Raw genomic sequence first — 22,028 nt, 5'->3', positions numbered from 1 at the left:
TATTATATCAGGCCTAAGATTTTGTTATAAAATGTGTACTGGCCCTTGGTTATTTATAATTTTTTCCTCCTTTTTTTTCCCCTCTTTGGAATACATAATATTGTTGTAAGCATTTTTGGATGACTTATGGTATACTAAATGTATGATGTTGAATATGTGTGGATGGAATATATTTATATACCATGGTTTATATTTATATGAATCTGAGGGTTTAGTATATGGTGAATAGGATTAAATTCAACATGATTCCTCGATCTTTACCGAGTATGAGCAGGCGCAGACGTGCATTCGAATCCATGTCCCAGTCTAGATTAGTGAGGTATTGATAACAAAAATGCTAGGTATCCATAGTTTGTTGTAGTCATAGTTTTTTAGATACTATATTCATATATATTGCTGTTGGTGTTCATAACAATAGAGGAGGCAGCATAACTGGCAGAATCCGTAGGCAGATGCATGTTGAACATTTGGCTACTAACACTGGTAGTATTAGATACTATTAATTTACATACTGATATTGATCATGTATTTGCATGGTCTGAGAGTATAATTATACTGACCATATCTGTATTCTATGGAAGCAGCATCACCTGCTGGATTGGAATCATCTGTTAGAAGAGAAACAATCTCAAGGTTTGTTTTAATTTGTTATGTTTTAGGCTTAGTTATATTTGGGACGTTATATGCTGATTATATATTTTAGTTCTAATGTGGATTGTAACAGAAAATCTACGACGCGTAGGCAAAAACAACATCTGTGTTTGGACAATAGTGGTAATGGGTGTTTTGTATTGTTTAGTTGTTGAAAACATATCATTAGTATTGATTGTGCTGTTTTTTTTTATGTATATTTACTTTTACTGTTTTAGAAGGATCGGACCGATGTATTGACGCGCAGCTGGGAGTTGAGTCACCCGTGAATTTACGAAGTGGAGAACGCATGAGCAGACGCAGGAGAACAATTGAGGCGATGTCTCAGTGACAACCTATGAGGTAATCTTAATATGCAATATATTCTGTGCAAGAATGTACATAGATCTTTCCGAGTTTTAGCCTCCTATAGTGATATTGACTTGCATATCTATACGTCGTCCAATGTGAAAGCAGAGCAAAAGAACCTAGACAAAAAGAGAAGCGCCAATTTGGTAATAATTGTTACACATTTACCTGGGTTGTAGAATGTAAACCTTATGTATGCCTAGAAATTAGTGTCAACATACTTAGGTTAACATATTTTCATGCAGGTGAACCAAAAGCAACAACCGAGCTGAAATTGCCTGATAGTCCTGAGTAATTACCTGATCCACACTATTGTGTAAAATGTAATGCTAAAAAATTTGCATTTGAGGGTTTATATTTTTGTTGTGGAAATGGTGAAATCAAAATAGCTATGAATGAATATCTTGCTGAATTGCAAAGGCTTTTTACAAGTGTGGATGAAGATGCTATGCATTTCAAGAAATATGCTCGTTTATACAACAATCTATTTGCGTTTAGTTCGTTGGGAGGGAGCTATGAGGCCAGCAAGTATAAAGGGATATTCGTATTTAAAGCGCATGGGCAGATATATCATTCTATCCCAGATTTGATCCCAGGAGATAGTAAAGCTAGATATTTGCAACTATATTTCTACGACGGAATGGCTGAGGCAACCAAGCGTATAGATAGATCTCCAGAAATACGCGATGACATCATTGCAATTTTGATGGATGTCAGTAAAGATAATCCATATGCAAGGTTCTTTAGAACTTTACGAGAGGTTTCTGTTAATGAAGATACAACTATTGTTCAAAATACAAATATTGTTCCTGATCAACGAGTATACAATGCTCCATCAGTGGATGAAGTTGCTGGGATCTTGCCAGATAATGCAGCTTCTAGCCAAAGCAGTAGTCCTCATGTTGTTGTTCGAGGGAGAACAACTAAGACTCATCGTATCCAGCATTATTTTGGCTATTATGATCCATTGCAATATCCTCTCTTATTTCCAAAAGGTGAGTGTTGACCGACTCAAGGACTTTAGAAGATAATATGGGGTGGGGATCAACAAGTGGCTATGCAGGTTGATCCAATTATGTCATGTGTTGTTCATACAACGGAAGAGCTACTTACAGAGGAAGCAACACGTAAGTTTGGATATATGTACATATTTGTGGAATTCAGACATGCTGCACAAGTACCTGAATTGTAATATATTTATCTTTATTTATGTTGTAGGCTCTGCACGAAGGAATACAAAGGCAGATACGTTTGTGTCGGCAAGAGAGTGTTATGCGTACAAGTTACAAATTAGGCCAAATAATTTGCTGCTTCGGGCTGGAAGGTGTTTTCAGCAGTACATAATTGATATGTATATCAAAATAGAGAATACAAGACTTGATTTTTTCTGCAATAATCAAGAGACCATAAGAGCTGATTTATATCAAGGCGTGCTTGATTCTCTAGATTGTGGTGAAACAATAGCAGCAAATATAGGGCGCAGGGTCATATTACCTTGTTCATATGTTGGTGGTCCGCGGGATATGAAACGGCGATATTTTAATGCAATGGCTTTGGTCCAAAAATTTGGTAAGCTAGATCTCTTCATCACCATGACATGCAATCCTAATTGGCCAGAGATTAAGAATGAATTGAGTGGTCGAGAACAAGCGCAAGATCGCCCTGATTTAGTTGCAAGAATATTTCATGCTAAACTAATGGCTTTGAAAGATCAAATCAAGAAACAAAAATGCTTTGGTGAGGTGGTTGCTATGATATACGTAGTTGAGTTTCAGAAATGTGGTCTTCCACATGCTAATTTCTTAATAATTCTAAAGCCAGAGTTCAAGCTGAAACGTGTTGAAGATTATGATAAATTCATATGTGCAGAAATCCCTTCAGTAAATTCTCCTACCCTACGAAAGATAGTGCTTAAACATATGATGCATGGTCCATGTGGAACTTTAAATTCTAAATGCTCATGCATGCGTAAATGTGGGATGCAGTTATCTTGTAAGTATGGTTTTCATCGGCAATTTTCAGATGCCACCACTATTAATAAAGACGGGTATCCTTTATATAAAAGGATGAATATAGGAGAGACTATCAAAATACGGGGTTCTGAACTTGATAATTGATGGGTGATACCATACAACCCATATCTATCAACATTGTTCGATTGCCATATCAATGTTGAGGTCTGTTCCACTATTAAAGCTGTAAAATACCTATACAAATATGTATACAAGGGTCATGATCGGATTCAGTATAATATCATTCCTTAGAAGGACAAATCAGTAGATGAAATTGAAGAATATCAATCTGGGCGATATATATCCACATGTGAGGCTGCATGGAGGATTTTCAGTTTTGATTTGTTTCAAATGCATCCACCAGTGCAGCTACTACCAGTACATTTGCCAAATATGCAGAATATACATCTTATGTCACATGAACGATTAAAATTTGTTGTTTCAGATGACAAAAGAAGTAGAACTCCATTGACTTAATTTTTTTGCAGCAAACGCTGCTGTTCCAGGTACTATGTACATTATCATTTTTTAAATTGAAGTTGTTGATATATTTTAAAAACGATACCTACTGCTACCTTTTCATAAACTGTTTTCACACATATTAGTGTTGTTTGTATCTATTACATATATAGGGATACTAAAACAATTGTTGTTTGTAATATCTAAAGCTTCAATGTCTTAGGGTTTGCTAAGCATACAGTATTCTTTAGGCCGTTAAATTGATCAATTTATTGTTGTTACAATAGGTATCTAATACACATGTTTTGCACGAAGTTTTAGATAGACACCTTTATAATTTGCTACAACTTGAGACATTATACCTGTATGTTAATGACTTAATTTGAATAGGTATTAACTATATCAGAAGTTTATATAGCAAAATTCTACTCACTGTTTTTTATTTATAGATCCAGTCCCAGATTCATCTACTCCATAAGTCTCCTTTACTCTTGGTTTAACATATCCTAATTAATGAAATACTTGCCCTTTCTCCCGTTGATAGTATGTTATATGCTTAACTTTTTGAGTTTACATCAAAAGAACTATAGGTCAGTTTCTAAGCTGTATAAAGAATGTATACCAATTCTACTGAAAACTTCCATTTATTCAGTATATTGGTCAGTTGTGAGAGAAAATGTGATTCTTTTTGCTTATCTATGAATGTGGCAATTGTTTTGTACTATGACAACAGTCTTATTAAAATATTCTTATCCTTATTTGGTCTTTAATTGATGTTGTAGTTTAGAAGTTTCAGCACATCTTACTCATGGAATAAACTGCTTTTTAATCAATCTGTGTGAATGAAAATATCATTCATAGCCAATACCTTTCCAATTTTCCCTTTTTCACACCAGTCAATAAACTGCTGGTTCTCCTCAAGTTTCATGCCATTCTTGTGAATCGGAATTATTGCAAGGGTTTGATAGATCTGAAAATCTAAACTCTTGATCACACTTCTTCCAAAAAGAGTCAGTAGTTTCAACTTATATCGACTTTTTCACACCAACATTGCTGGCAACCTTGTACCATTGCTGACATTATTAGTGTGAAAAGGTTTATATGGGAACAAAAACTATTGCCGTCTGATTGAAGAAGAATGAATGAGAGTTTGAAGGCTGATCTTGGAGTAATTCTAATTGATGTTTAGAAAGAATTTGCTGAATGGGATGGTAAGAGTCACAAGAAAAAAGGTTCACATGACATGGATTATGGAGTAAGATACAACAATATTGGGAAATCCTATAATGTTATAATCCTGTGTAAACTTTTAAAATTTAATTTCCTTATTCAGAAACTCTGATAGGACATTTTTGGCTGCCAATTGTTGGAAATACCATAAAGTGTTTGGGATTATTACTTTCATGTGGTTTTCCATTTTCTGTCTTTTTCTATTCCGTTCTTTAGGTCACTTGAATTCTTTTTCTTTTTACCCTTGCCACCCCATACATTTGATTTTCCCTAAATATCAATTCTTTTCCAGCCATCACTATCGGTATTTCTTGCTCGTTCTCCTCAAGTTTTATGCCATTCTTTTGAATTAGAATTACTCCAAGTGCCTGATAGATCTAAATGTCTAAACTCTTGATCACACTTCTTCCAAAAAGAGTCAGTTGTTTCAGTCTAAATCGACTTTGTCACACTAGTGTTGCTAGCAGCCTTGGAGCATTGCTACCACTGTTGGTATAAAAAGGTTGATATGGGGATAAACTATTGCCATCTATTGAAAGAGGAATGAATGAGAGTTTGAAGGGAAATCCTTGGAGTAATTCTAATTCAAAAGAATTGTGTAAAGGTTGAGGTTAAGGAGCAAAATGACTTGCAAAAGATGGCTTGAAAACAAGTGATGTTTAGATAGAATTTAGTGAATGAGACGGTAAGAGCCAAAAGAAAATGGGTTCACATGACATGGATTGCGGAGTAGAAATTGAACAATATTGGGAAATCCTATAATATCATAATCCTATGTGAACTTTTTGAAATTGATTTCTTTAATTAGAATCTTTAATAGGAATTTCAGAGATTGTTTTCCCACGATAATTGCAAAAGTGCTAATTGTAGTGCTTAGGTTCTGATATCTAAGCTTTAGTGTAGCTGGTTTGAAGCATGGATATATATATATATAGATATACTGAAATTAGCAGGGTGTTTATCATGTTATTTGTATGTATGTTTATGTTTTCTAGCATTCCAGATTTAACTAACACTTTGATCTACATTTCTTACCAAGAATATATTAACAATATTACATATATTGTATTAAGAGGATAACTATTATGTATTGATCATCTAAGAATCAGTAGTGGCAGGGATTGTGTAAGGCAAATGTTAGATGAGTGTCCTTGCTAATCTATTAGGAACAAATATCATTATAATTTGGAATGAAAATTCCAATGAATACCCCTTTTAGATATATTTTAATTTGTCCTGGCTTATTTAAGTATTGTTTAAAGTATATACAACAGTTTTGCCATACATTTTGTTTTGTATATATTAGATTATATCCTAACAACTTTAGTTTTATTGTTTGCTATAATTACTTGTATAGCCAACTTCATATGCCTAGAACTAAACATTACTCTCTTTCTTTTTGAAATCTTAGCTTATACAAGCTTCCTATTTTATTTATTATAAAAATTCTAATCCCCATTGGTTATATTCCTTCCAATAGTCATATACTTAATGGTTTCATCTAATTTTCGTACATTAACATATATCATGCATGGTAATGCACATGTATATCAATTCATAACTATAGTACTAATTGTTAGGCACTTATGTTTAATGTTTTGTTATTCAGATGATATTACTTTTTGATATAGGTCGAACAGGTTATTTGTACGGAAAATTTTGTGAGCATTTTCGATGGGATCCTTGTGACAAAGAATGGTGTGAAAGGAAGACAAAAAAAGGTTGTTAGTAGATTAGCATTTGTTTACCCAACTAAAGGAGATCGTTTTTTCCTTAGGCTCCTTTTGAATAATGTTCGAAGTCCAACATCTTTTGAAGGGCTACGAACTGTGCATGGCCATGTTTACGGAACATTTCAGGATGCTGCTTTGATGTTGGGGTTGCTTGAAGATGATGATGTGGGTGATCTCTGTATGTCAGAAGCAAAGGAAAATCAACTATGTTGCATTGCGCCGTCTATTTGCTACTATTTTGATTTTCTGCCAGCTAAAAGATCCACTTGCTTTATAGTCGAAATATTATGCTCATATGGCTGAAGACTTTGAGCATCAATACCCACAACATGATGATAAGGTTAAAAGGCTCACTATTCGATGAATTGAACAATATCTAGAGGCAATGGGAAAATCAATGATAAGTGTAGGATTGAGTGCAGTCTGTTCTGGTCAAGAAAATGAATTCCAACGAACTAAAGACATTATATATGCTTTGGATGCACCTATTCCCTAGGCATGTATTGATTGTATAGATATGCTCAATGATGAACAATTGACTGCTTTTTCATGTATAATGGAACATGTAGAAGTAGGAAAATCTACTGCTTTTTTCATTGACGGGCCTGGAGGCACGGGAAAAACTTTCCTATACAATGCATTGTATGCAAAAATCATGATGATGAATAAAATTGTATTGCCCACAGCTACTTCGGGCATCGCTGCAGCTAACATCCCTTCTGGAAGAACTGCCCATTCAAGGTTTAAAATACCAATTGATGTTGAAAATTCATTGGTATGTGATGTTCCCAAACAAGGGAGTTTGGCAGCACTTTTGAAAGAGACGACATTAATCATTTGGGATGAAGCTTTAATGGCGAATAAAAGCAATCTTGAGTCTCTAGATTTGCTGCTACAAGATATACGTGAGAATGAAAACCTCTTCGGGGGAAAGTTAGTTGTTCTTGGGGGTGATTTCCATCAAGTGTTACCAGTTGTTCCGCTCAAAAACCAAAGGAAGTTGTGCAAGCTAGCATAGTAACATCATATATTTGGCCTCAGCTTAGAAAATTCAGATTAATAGAGAATCAAAGGGCTAAGCAAGATCAAGAGTTTTCTGCTTTTTTGCTTGCACATGGAAATGGTGAGCTACAACAATCAGAGAATGCATATGTACAATTACCTGGGAATATGTCACAGCCTCTTAGAGCTGATGACAACTCCGTGGCAGAGATAACAAAGGATGTTTTCCCATAATATTTTACAGAAGAATATGACAGCAATTTATTTAAAGAACGAGCTATTGTAACTCCTTTGAATGATAATGTTGACAGCATAAACACTTTACTGATTGTAGACACCTAAAAATGTCTCCCCAAAACCAAAACCGATGATGAACAACCTTTCACCGCCACTATTGGTCGGGTTCAGTATTTAATCCCGAGAGTGCTTAAAAAATCGTATTTAATTAAATTCAATTTTTTGAATAATCCATGGATCGGTCTTGATGTTTAGTGAAAGCATAGTTTTTTAATTTCAGCCCAAACCTTTTTTTTTTTTTAATTTTATTTACTTATTTTCTTTTTTTAGCCCAAATAATAATAAATCAGAAATGGCCCGAAATTATCAATCGGCACTTAAAATGCTGAACGAAATTAGGGTTAAAAATGAATTTAGACGGAAAAACGGACTAAAGACTCCCGCGTCATGGCGCTAGTCCACCGTGTCACGGGAAACTGTTCCGTCTGACGGTGGGATTCCCCGTGACACGGGGCACCTGCTGTGACACAGGGGTATCTGTGTCCTTTCCGCGTAAAAACTTGAGGCGTTTTGTTTCCCGTTCACTAAATATTTCCCACGTCACACAGTAGTCCACCGTGTCACGGGACTGTTCCCCGTCTGACGGTGGGGTTTCCCGTGTCACGATGCACTTTTTTAGGGTTTTTATCTTTTTAGGGTTCCGTGTGTTCCCTCAGCACATTTTTTCTATAAATACCCCCTCATTTCTGATGTACGGGGCATCAATTAATTCTCTATTTTTCTCTCCTCTATGCTCTAGCCTAAACACTAGCTTACCCTTCTTTCAAAATTCCTTCTTCAAGCACTCCAAGGAGTCCATACTTTACTCATGGTTCTGTCCTTAAGCCAAGGCGTGAAAGGTAGAATTGTTTGAGGGTTTGGCCCCAAATCAACTCTACTTTATTTAATTAAATTTGATTGTTGTTTTATTATTATTTCCTTGAAGTTACTAACTCGTTTATTATTTTATAGTTGCAAGCAAACAGAATCAAAGTAAGAATTATGTTCCTTTTATTTCTATTATTTTTCTAACGATTTTATATTGTTGGAATTATTGTTAAATTGCTTCCAATATTAATGTTTATTTTATTATATTTATTGATCACAACATTGCATGTTAAAGGGAATATGTAATTGAAAATCACGCCTAATAAGATAATTTGGACAACCGGTTTAGGTTCCTTTTTAATCTTGTTGTTTAATCAAGTGATCACAATATTTTAGAATAATGTGTTCCATTAATATTAAACCAATTTAGCATAATAATAGATTGGAGCGAATTGAATATTTGTTTGCATGCCTTTGAGATCGCAGGAATCATTTTTCACTATAACAATCGAGTAGAGGCCAATACGGGCGAATGTGACTCCAGGACTCACTTTGTACAATCATCCCCGATCCTCTTTTCGTGGTTCCGAACCATATGGAGTGAGTAATCTCATGGATTATGAATGGGGTGTAACCTTCACGAGTCAATCGTTGTTGCCTTCATTGTCCCTTATTCGTGGTTGCCTTAAATGATCCGTGAACGGTTTACAAGTTCCTTAAAAACTTGTTGGGGGCTCCATACTTTCCTTATCTCTAATCGTATATGTCAATTCCCACTTCCTATGAGTGCCAAGCATATTCACACATGCTTTAACGTAGGCGCACTTCGAACAACGCCTACAATTTGGCGACTCCACTTGGGAGGATTCTTGGTTAACTATCGGTTTGAGTGATCGATATTTAATTAAGATGAGTGAATGAGACTTAAAAGATTCTTGAAAAGTATTCCTGTGATTAATTTGGTATTTTGGCTTAAGCATAGACGTTTTAACGTCGCATTTAGGTCTGTCCCATAGGAAAAATTGAATAACTTGATTGCGTACGAAGGAAAACAGGGCAACAGTCAGATCTTCTGACTGCCGTGCCACGGCAGTATCTGGCGTATCACGGTGCAGTTCACCGTCTGACGGTGGGTTGCATCGTGGCACGGTGCTATTTGCCGTGTCACGGCAGTCCTTAAATCAGTCTGGTGGTTTATTTTCCCTTCTCATAGTCAAATTCCTTCGATTTTTCTGAAATAACGTGTGTGTTCTACATGCGTCTTAGCCCTGGGGTATTTAATCTCTATCAACCAAAAAAACGCTCATGGAAATAAGGGTTCATACGAGTTATTAAATCCACCAAACCATGGAGTCGAGTTCGATTTCATCACGAACTCGCAGAGCCGCCCGTTGGCATACACCTACAAGGGAGGCTGCCTTGCTAACGCGTCCAAACTCTTAACCATGGTACCCTTTTGACACCCAAAGCTTGACCAATAGTTGAACATAGATCTTGACCTTAGGTTGCGAACTTTTTTTACATCATCGTGACTAAATGCTACATGGTTTGTTTTATGCTAACCCTCATGTGTTTGCTCTTTTTGTTTAACCCATGACCGAGGGTTTTTATTTCCATATAGTAATTAGTACGGACTAAAACTGATTAAAATTTAGAAAATAAGAAAATTTAGGCCTGGAATTGCGCACCAAGTCACGGCAGGTCTGCCGCACAACGGTGTACAATGTCGTGTCACGGTACATTGCCCCGTCTAACGGTGCGTTGTACCGTGTCACGAAAGTCAGCACCGTGACACGGTGCCCAGGAGGTTTGTCCAGTCAGCTTTTTTTTTTGGTCTTCGTGCATGCTTATGTGGTTCGTATGTCTGGTTTGGTGTCCCGTCTAGCTGTACGGTCATAAAACGTGTCCATAACCTTCACTTAATCACTCACATGTCGTGTTCACACACTTTTTCTATTAGTCGTGCACCATTTCATGACCGTTTTTTAGGGTAGTCTTGTGTCGTTTTTTTTGTGTGTCATTTTTTTTCGGAAAAATAAAGAGAATTTCAAATTTAAAAATAAATAATATATTTTTTTTCGGATGGGTTAAGGTTAAGTTTGGTCATTAAAGGTGTGTTTGTTTCAGTGTCACAGCACTTGTTCAAGAAGCAGGGGTAGATTGTTACGGTTCGAGTTAATACCTCAAAGAGGCGTACAAGGAAACCACCACAATCATCTCCACAAGATCCATCTCCAGTCTACTTTCAACCAATGGCTACTAAGGAAGATATCGAGAACATCAACAAGACAATTTATATGTTGTCTAACATGATGCAAACACTAACCACTAGAGTCAACACGATAGACCAAGACAATCAGAACAATGTCACTGCCGCTGCAATGGACAAGATTAAGGAACAGATGAGTAAGATCTCTGAAGAGTCCACTTATGTGGAGCAACCTGTCACCTCTTTGTCCATAAGGGACAAGCTTCCTGAGAAGTTTTCCACTGCTGACATTCCCAAGTTCAAGCCTACTGATAATCCGCTTTTCCATTTGAAGGGCTTTTCTGCGACCATGGCTCTTAAGGGAGTAGATGTGACACTCTTCCCTACTGTGTTCCCTCTTTCCTTAAAGCATGCCTGTCAACAATGGTTCTACTCTCTGGAATCCAAACATGTTGCGACCAAGGAGGATGTTGCTGAAAGCTTCATGAATCGTTACAAGTGTAACATCCAGGCCAAGACTTCTGAACGTGAACTCTCCATTCTTAAACAGAAAGAGAATGAAGGCTTCACCACTTACTTAAGCAGGTGGAGGGAAACAGCTCCGCTCTTGGTGGATCCCCCCTAGGAAAAGAGATGGTTCGCTTGTTTATTTCCAATTTGACTCATAAGTACAAGCAACACTTGAAGTTTATGCCTTTGAGTACCTTCAAAGCTGTATACGATATTGGAATCAATATCAAAGATGAACTGATGAAGACTGCTGGTAGCAACAATAATAACAACAGCACTTGGAAAAATAAGAAGAACGACACTCCTTCTTCTTCGTCTTCCAAGCCCAATAATGCTACCAACAATATCAATATCAATGATGTGCTGGCCCTTAGTGCTCCTCCTCAAAGATTCCAAAGGCAAAGGAGGGTTTACACGCCTTTGGGAATGACTTATGATGTTGCTTTTGATCGCTTGCATAGTCAAGGACTGATTATGCCAATTGGACAGTTTCCAGAACCTGAGAACAGAACCGCTACCTATGACCCCAATGCTCATTGCAAGTTTCATCAAGGCAAGGGTCATAATACTGAGAAGTGTTGGAGGTTGAAGGATGCGATCAAAGACCTGATTGATGCTAATCAACTTCCTGTCCCTCCAGGGGGCAAGAAGCCTAACATTCAAACAGGTCCTCTTTCTGATGCTTTGGATATCAAGGGAGATGAAGTCTCCTTTGATCCGTCAATACTCATTCAACCTGTGAATGAACCTTTGCCAGAAGTTGTATTTGTCTCGAGCTATGAAGAAGTGAATGGAATTTGGGATAGTGACGATGAAGAAGTCTATCTCAAAGATATAGCCTGTTCGTCTCTTGGTACAAGTCAAGATGTTTGCGGAGACCTTGAGATCAAGGTTCTCACTAGAAGTGGACAGTTGCAACAGCCTAGTCCACCTCCACCGCAATCACAACCAATAGTTGATCCCATCGACCCTGTGAACAACGATGTGGTCAAACTATTACAAAAGACTAAGGTGGAAATTAATGTATGGAAGCTTTTGGCCACCTCTCACGAGCATCAAAAGGTTATGATGAATGCTCTGGTGAAAATAGGAGTTGATGATGATATGACTCCTCAAGGATTGGTCAACTTTCTCACTACTGAATTGCCAAGTACTAGCAATTTGATTTCCTTTTCTGACAAGGATCTTCCCTCGGAAGGGGACCAACATAACAAGGCCTTACACCTCACTGTGGTGTGTAGGCAGATGAATGTTCCTATGAGCCTGGTTGATGATGGCTCTGCAATCAATGTATGCCCACTTCGCACTGCAAAGAAGTTGGGCATAAAAAATGAAGAATTTACTCCCTCTACTCAAGGGATTTGTGCTTATGATAATACTCGCCGTCAAACCGTGGGTACTATCATGCTAAACATAACTACTGGAGCCATTGAACGTCGCACCAAGGTTCAGGTGGTGGACATTAAGGCTTATTTCAATCTGTTGTTAGGACGTCCTTGGCTTCATGAGAAATGGAAGAACACGAAAATAAAACATCAGTTATTGAAGATACAGAAACAGTTAATATTTCCAATGATACGACTATCAAAGAAATAAAAATTGAATTAACACTAAGTCAAGATGAACTCAAAGAGCTAATTAACTTGCTTAGTGAATTTGTTGATGTATTTTCTTGGTCATACCAAGATATGCCAGGAATTGACAGGGATATAGCTCAGCATACGATACCACTCATTCCAGGAATGAAGCCTGTCAAACAAAAGCCACGCCGAATGAAACCGGATGTCGCTCTCAAAATCAAAGAAGAAATCAGAAAGCAATTGGCTGCAGGTTTCATTAAAGTATCCAAGTATCTAGAGTGGATAGCAAATGTGGTTCCAGTTCCGAAGAAGGATGGAAGGGTCAGAATGTGTGTTGATTACAGGGACCTCAATAAGGTAAACCCGAAAGATAGGTGATCGCGGGTAAGAGTAGGTCGTTGGTCTACTAACCCTAACCAAATTAGAAATTTATAATGCCTAAACTTACACTAAACTAGTTTGTGGCAAGTAAAGGGTCGAACCATGAAGACTAAGTGTATCAATTTGTGCAAATTAGACTAGTAGGAAAGGTTGTGAGATAGAGAGAGATTAAACCAAATACTACTAAGAGTAAATAACTAAAACTGGGGAAAGTGGAATCCAATTACATCAATGCATTCAACAACATCATACAATTAGATGAAAATGACCTCGATTAGGAACATCAACACATTTAACTCACTCTCGCACAATTCATCATGTTAATTATCCTACTAAACTATTAACTCTCGTGCAACTAACCTAGCAAAGGTATGGAAGAATTTAGGGCTCTCAACCAACTCACTCTCGCACAATTGATTGAAAGCACAATTAAGAGCATAGAATCGATTAGCTAGAAGGATTCTAATCCATAAAAGCATCATCCATACAAAATATCAAGAAACAATTTCATACTAATCACAATCAATCATTCAATTCATTAATATAACCTTCATCCTATTCCCTAGAACAAGGCCTAAGCTAACATAATGAAGATAGACATGGAAAACAAGGTAAAATAAGAATAAAAACGAGATCAAACAAACAAACTAATTAATCTACTCAAATCAACAAACAAAAAGCAAAAACTAAGAATTAAGCAAAGCAATAAAGATAAGATAAAGTTAGAAAATGCTCATTGAATAGATGAGAAGAAGTTCCACAAAGTTGCTTCTTCAACCTCTCAAAAACTCCATGGAAATCCAAGCTTTCTCTCTCTAAAACTACTCCTAAACTACAAAGAGAAAATCCTAATCTATCCCTAAGAGATAGAAGCTCTCCTAAAACTAGTGAAAAAGATCTAAAGGAAAACGAAGTTCCCCCGTACAAAAACAAGGCTCGCAAATATAAAGGGAGTCGCGAAAAAGCTGAACAGGGGCTCGTTGTGCGCCCTCGCACAAACCTGTGCGCCCGTACAGCAGCCTGTGTGCCCGCGCAGCAGCATGCGCGCCTGCGCAATGTAGCTGCGCGCTCGCGCATTTATGGGTTGTGCGGCTTGTGCTTGGGTGTGTGCGCCCGTGCTGCTGGATGCGCGCTCTCACACTGTAGCTTTGCGCCCGCCAAAATGCCGCGCACAAGCCGCGCAAAACTTTTTGCCTCGATTCTACAATTTTGCCTCTTTTGCGCGGGTTCTGACAGGGTTGCGCGCCCGCACACTCCAGCCGCGCGCCCGTGCACATTGTGCGCGCCCTTGCACCTTACTTTCTTCGATTCTTCTCTCATGCTTCCATGGCTTCTTCTATGCAATCCAAGACTTCAAATACCTAAGCACAAACACCAAGGGAAGCAATAAGGTATAGGAAACGGTGCAAACACGCAATGAAGGCAAGCATTCAAGAATATACGCGATTTCATTAAAAACACATCGAGACATGTATGCACGCATTATTTGAACAAAACAACTACAAAACACCCTAAAACAAGCTAAAACAAGGCATAAACACTATCCTAGGCCTCAATCCCAAATGTGTCTCCCCAAAACCAAACCCAGTGATGAATACCTTTCACGTCATTTGATTATCGAACAAAGCGAAAGTGTGAAAAGTCTACTGATGAGGATGTTTTTATTAAATTATTTCTTATTTCTGTTTTTGAAAATATTTTTTTTTCTTACCTTATATATGAAAAATGTGCAATCCAGTTTAGTTTGGTCCATTATATGGGTCCAATAATGTTGTAGTTGGATGGGGCTTGAAAAGACCTTTCCAATTAACGATATATTATAAGCCCAATTCCGATGAATAATGAGGAAGTTATGGCCAAAATACTAAACTGGGCCCAAACCAGATTTTACGTGGAGGGTCCAAAGGTCTAATCCTATTCCTAAACTAATTAGGATTAATTAGAAGCTTCCATAAGTTTCTAAAAGATCTTAATTATCACTTTTGAAAAGATAAGATTAAAGAATTTGAGTTAAATAAAAACTTTCCTTTTCTTAAACTCTAATTCTATTCGAATTTACAGATGTTCAAAGACAGTCAAATATTATTTTTGTGCCTCATAATCTTTATCCAAATTTTATATGTTTGGATAGATCCTGAAATTATCTTTCCAATGATATATTATAATATTAAATCCGAGCTATAACAAAAAAGATATGAATGAGATATGAAACTCTATCCAAAACTGACATCGACATACTATTTCGGCCATATCTTTTTATTTACAAAATATTTTAATCTGATTTTAATTGGGTTGGACAATAGACTTCAAGAGCTTTTCAAAGACATATTATATATCTTATTTGGACTAATGCATCAAAATATATGATAAAAACAAAATTCGTAAAAACTGTTATCCATCGAGTTTTATTTCGATTCGAATTCGGATTCTTTTCTTATTCTCCGGCCCTCTTTTTTCTCTATAAATAGAGGCCATATCTCCCCTTTTTCAATCACCAACTCTCATCAAGAAATTTTTTATTCTCTCCCTCTTTCTAGCCTAACTTTTTACAAACACAATTCCTCTACATTAGCACTAGACATACCTAGGATTGTTCGAAGTTGCCTTTGCCCTAGACGTGAAAGGTTTTAATTTATGAGGGTTTGGTCCCAAATCTAGTCTAAACTTTCTTAATCTCTCTTTCAATTATTTAATTTAATTGTTTTGTTTATTATTTTCCTTGAAGTTACTAACGTGTGTATTTTGTTATTAGAAAGATATACGAGGCATCCATGTAGGTAATTTAATTGATTTTTTGATATTATAATATAGAAATCATGCTTAGGTTGTTATTATGATTCCTAGCGTCATGTTAGGGCGTTTTGATCTTCTTAGTATGATGTTTAGGGTAAAGAATAAGTTCCTTAAATCAATTATGATTATTATGATGTTTCCTATTTTCTTTCCTAACAACATGTTAGTATCATGTTAGGGATAAATCTTTGATTTTTATTGTTTAGTGACATGCTAGGGTTTTTATTAATCTTGTTAGTATCATGCCTAGGATCTTGCTATTATTATGCTTTAACATGATTATGTTAATAATGATTAATTTTATTATTTTAATTATGATTATAATTATTATTTTGATTATTATTATTATGTTGCTTGATTATATTTATTGTTATTGCTTGATCACACCTTTTATGCATGTTTAAAGGGAATTGGTACTTGTAATCACGTTTAATAAGATAATTAATAATCTTGTTTAGGGTTAATGTGATTATAATTCAAGTTATCGCCAATAATAGATTTATTTGTGCATTAATATTCAACCAACATAGATTAAACAGGTTTAGGGTTAAACCTAATGATTGCATGTTAGTTAGAAAGTGCACATGAATACGATCAGAATAAAGTAGAGGCATATTATTAGGGCAGGTTCAATCTCTTTTAGGTTGGATTTTTACCTTCATCCCCGAACTACCAGTCATTGTTCAAGACCTATTGGAGTTAACGATCTCCTGGATCGTTAAGGGGTGTAACTTTCACCCTGTGAACGGTTTACAAGTTCCTAAAACTTGTTGGCGACTCTTTTGCTCTATCTTCTTTCCCTTTGGATGCCACCGTACTTTAGTGTATGATCACAGTGGGGTTCAAGTTTGGGGTATGCTTGAAATATTCCCTATAGAGAGCAAAAAAACAAAAAACAAAAAAACTTTTAATACTTAATCAGAATTGAAACCATAGGCGTCATCATCGCTTTGAGACATCTCAGAAGAATGATAATGGTATGGATAACCATTACCCTCTTCCGAGGAATTGTCCTGCTCCTCACCCTCTCCTTCTTCATCTTGTTGCTCCTCCTTAGAGTCCCTTTCATCTTCGACCCCAACAACAGGCTGCTCTTGTTCTGGTTCAGCATAGGCAGCCACCGTTAAATCAATTACATGCTTCACTATGCCCTCATCATCGCTGATATCCATATTAGCCTCTCCTCCTTCAATTCCAACACCAACAACTACCTTCCCGCCACTACATTGACCCCTACCTTTAGATGACTCACCTTGAAAACCTACATATCTCCTCATTATCACTTACTCTTCATCAGAATCACTATCAACTTTAATTGGAGTATCAAAGTTGCTTCCGGGTTTGGGTTCTTTACCCTTGCTTCTGGGTTTGAGTTCTTTACCCTTGTTGTTCCTCTGAGCAACTTCAGCACACTTAGCCAATTGTGCATTACAATCTTTCATTTGCTCCATCAATGCATCTTAAATGCTTCCAATCGAACTTTTGTGGTTGCCTCAAACTGACCACGAAGATTGTCTTTGTGCTTTTCCAGAAACTTGCGGTACCACTCTGTAAATATAGTATCATCATCACCATCATCCATGGTTATCTTATATTTTTTAGATCAAAGAAGATGAAACTCTTTTTTAGGATCAAAGAAGAGGAAAACTCTTTAGCTTTCTAAGAGAAAACAGAGCACTTTTGGGGGAATGTGTATTGAACATCAGTTCTTGGGTTTAATTGATATAAAGGCTTTGCTTTTTTACATTATACCTTTTCATATGTCTATCATAGGATGCAAAGAAGGAGAAGAGTTGTATTGTTTCGTACAATGCACGTTGTACGAAGAAACACTTTGTTTTTAGTTACTCATGAAGCTTCTATAAGAACAATCCCAAATTTGAAACATTAATTTTTTCGGCGCGTACGAAACAACCTATACTAAAGTCACATAATACTTATTCCGTGACTTATGGTCATGTAGTACTTTTCCTAACAAATTATACCAATTTTAATTTTACACTTTACAACAAAACATGATGCGTAAACCAAATGTGTCAGCTTTCTCTATTTTGTAAATTAATTTGCCGCAAATAACAACCTTAATTATATAAATCTATCGGACCATCATATTATGTACAGGTGCAAGGCTATGTTATCCCTAAAATCCACTATCAATATTGACTTTACATTTTAAATAACATTTTATAAGGAATAGTGTATCTCCCGAATTGGGGCTCAAAATTTCCTTTTTCCTCTAACCTAAATCTTAACGCATGATCAGATTTCATCTTACTTAACTTATATTATACTCCCTTTTCTTAAGTCAAGAAATTATATTACAAATTCCAATCATACAATATAAAACACTTAATCACCTACAACGTAGCATTTAACATGCCTTTAAAAATAATTAGGATTGTCATGTAGATTTAATTCCCATATTAATCCCTATAATATTTTACATAAGCCATAGCACGCACCTTTTTCTATCTTACTTTTTTTTAACCAAAAAAAAAAAAAAAAAAAAGAGAAAGCAGTACTACGATCTCCCAACATTGTGTACTCAATAAGTAAATCTAAATGATGGGACACATACATGTTTTCCCATTCATTGTAAGCAAAATATTTTATTATCTCTGTTTTAGATTATTTACAATGATTAGACATTTTCTATTGATATAAAGAAGTCGAAGTTAAATTGAGTTATATTTCCCGTGAAATAGAACTAAATTGTTGTGATTATGAATTTGCTATGGTAATTCCAAGCATATATTATTTCCACTTGTAATAATTGGTAGAGTATATAATTTAGCAAGTTTTCATTTATAGGGTTTAGTGTGAATAAATTAGCAAGGAGAAATAAGGTACTTAGGAAAGCCAATTAAGTGACAAAAGTGAGAAAACTGACCCTTAGCCATTATCGATTTTTTACACTTAAAATGTTAATAGATAATGTTACTGAATTTTTAAAAAAACTTTTAGGTATTTCTTAACAAATTTTTTTAAAAAAATGGGATACTATTCACATTTGCGCTACCTTCATAAAATTTACAGTTGTACCACACGAAATTTAAATCATTTTGAGGATGAGAATGATGTTAGCTGCCTTGTGGGCTCCTGGATTGAACTTGACAAGAAGATTTAGTTTTGTGAACCGAGTAGCATTAAGTTCAATTTGAAAATGTTCATCAACTATCTTATACTTAGTTACTCCAAAACAAGTATTGTGTTGTATGTTATATGATTTGATTTTAAGTTAATAGTCTAAACTTAATATTTACGAGAATCTAATTTGAATCCAATTTTAATCAAGCTGATCGGTTTGCATTAGATGTTCCATGCATTATTATACATAAACTAATGTAACCTAAGACATTACGAGTGTCAAAGTATACAGATATTAACATGCGTAACTATTAACATATGTACCATTAAGTATAATGCTTATAAGTGTTCAATGTAATCTTAAAACATAAATTGCATTATTGGTAAATTGTTACTTTAACAAACAAGTTTGATTCAACAAACATTCCTTCTCTCCCTATGTTAATATTCCATTTAGGTTTCCACGATTCTTAAGACACATCTTAAACCACTTATTTCAAGATTTCATACATTAAAATTTATTTAAAAGGAAATATAATAGTGTTTATTTGGGGGAGAAAAAAAATGTTGAAATAACCATACAATATTCAATTAACAGAAATTTACAAAATAATTGGGGATTGTATTATCTCTTGAAAATGAATAATATTTTATAACCATAATTAACAAATTGTAACCCAAAGAATAACAATGGGGCAAACTAAAGACATAAAGAAAAGGAAATATATAATTATGAAAACTCTAAAATTAATAGCATACTTCCCTTATGCCTTGAAACCTAAGGTAAAACATGTGGTGTCACATAAGTCACATCTAGCCTACTGTTCTTTTCACATGTATTGTTCTTGTCTTCTCTTATTTCATAAAATCTAAAAATACTATAAGTTACTCTTTTTTTTTCCTTTACTGACAAAAGAGCAGCTATTATCAAGATCCAATCTTCTCTCCCATCCGTGAGGTATTTTCTTGCTCCTTAGTTATATATAGGTGATAATTTTATTCAATTATTTTAGATATGTGCATATGTTCCATATATGTGATCTGTATGCATGCTGTTTAAAAGATGATTAATAATGATCACTTATAAAAAAAAATCGATACCTACATAGGTAGAATTTATTTACTTCAACTCTTATTCTCAACAAATACACTGATATTTAGCTTTCAATTGAAATTCCAAGTCTTGGTATATATACAAAGTAAGATAATACTTGTATGGAGATTACAATTCAAGCTTTAGTTATATTTACTCAATCATCACTCATATATATTTTGAGTCAATACAATTTTCTATTTGATTCTGTATACAATCCGATTACTAATTTAATGAGTTCCCAACTTCAATTTTATTCCTTGATCGAAATTATAATCCTAATACACATCTTCTGTTTTTATAGCTTGTATCAAATTTAAGGTTGCTTCAAGTGATTATTATTGTTCATTTTAACTTATATATCATATACCATAGACATAAATTCGGTGATGTTAATTTGCTAATTATTTTAAGTGGTTATTCCCAAATTATTTTGATCCATGAGTTTTCAGCATACTCAATTTTTATAGTTTTCTTTCTAATATCTTATTGTAAATACCAGTATTCCTTATGGTAGTATTAATGATGATCTCAGCTATTTAAAATTGCATTTTAATGAAATAGTTTATTAATAACAGAGTTGTATTGCCTTTAGTGTATAACCATAAATTATTCTGACCTACAAATTCTAATTATTGCTACAACCATAGATAAAATGTATGCATACCTTGATGAACTCAACAGCAATAGCACATCATACAGTGTGAAGGTTAAAGTATTAGAAAAAGCACGACCAAGACCTTCTTCTAAGAAAGGAATTCTGTATCAAAGCCTACTACTGATTGATGATAAGGTATATTGTTTAAGCAAATTTAGCATACATGTAAAGCAATAGCTACTTTATTTGCAGAGTTTGTAAGTAATATGATACAACACTTCTGTAAGAATCATTTATGTTATTGGTAAAATTAATCTGTTTCAACATTAAATTCGACTAATTATTATGTCCTGTTCATAAACAAGATTATCTATTTAGTGTAAGTCTAATAATTTCTATTGTTTGAGAACAGATTATCACTCAATTGCATATAGATTTATGCTTTGTAGTGCTTTACCTTTTTATACTACCCATTCATGGTTTGAAACCAAGTATTTAAACCACTTATTCATTTCTTTTACGATAATAAAATTAGAGGATCATTATTTGGGGAACAAGTAGAAGCTTTTAAGGAAGTAATAATGTACAATGGGGAATATGTAATATCGAATGCTCCTATAAAACTTATAGCAGAATAGTGGAGGAGTAGTTCTGGAGAACTTCCTTATCAAATGTCTTTTGGAGGAAGAACTGTTGTTCAGCCAATAGACTCTGAGACAGCAACTGCTTGTCCAATATTCCAATCTATACACACAATACCACGCATTATGATTGCAGACACTAAATATGTAAGCAGAACTTTATAGCTTATTTGTAGTGTAGTATGTATAATGACTTCATGTTCCTTTTGCATGCAAAATATATATGATCAAACTATTTTCTTTGTCCTAGAGATGTTGTTGGTATTGTTCTATATGTGGAAGAAAAGTTGGGCATTATCAATCCTAGCCAGGGCCGAGAATTCCAAGCTCACTAGTACATAATTGAGTTTATGTAACACATGTTTGGTAACACTTTTTGAAAAGCAAAATTATAGATTTATAAGTATCACTTTGCTAACACTTTTGTAGAAGGTAACACTTAGAGTAACACGATTAATGTAGGTAACATTACAAAGTAACACTTTTAAAATAAGCAACATTTTATGGTAACACTAATTTTTTAATTTTTTTATATTTTATCTCAATTTCTCCACGTTTTTTTTTTCTTTTTTGAAGGGTCGATAAAAACTGGGTTAA

The 22,028-nt window shown here is 35.1% G+C and overlaps 1 protein-coding gene across 1 annotated transcript; it reads left to right on the top strand.

Annotated features, from left to right (window-relative positions):
• Positions 1-1,390: 1,390 nt before the first annotated feature.
• Positions 1,391-3,116, top strand: LOC145573275 (uncharacterized). The gene is made up of 2 exons (XM_081631784.1): positions 1,391-1,994; positions 2,218-3,116. Exons 1-2 carry the CDS (start codon positions 1,391-1,393, stop codon positions 3,114-3,116), a joined length of 1,503 nt encoding a protein of 500 aa, XP_081487910.1.
• Positions 3,117-22,028: the final 18,912 nt, after the last annotated feature.

The sequence above is a fragment of the Chenopodium album genome, chromosome 2, assembly GCF_948465745.1.
Source record: "Chenopodium album chromosome 2, dcCheAlbu1.1, whole genome shotgun sequence".
NCBI classification, from domain to species: domain Eukaryota; kingdom Viridiplantae; phylum Streptophyta; class Magnoliopsida; order Caryophyllales; family Amaranthaceae; genus Chenopodium; species Chenopodium album.
This window is presented reverse-complemented; position numbering and strand designations above follow the sequence as displayed.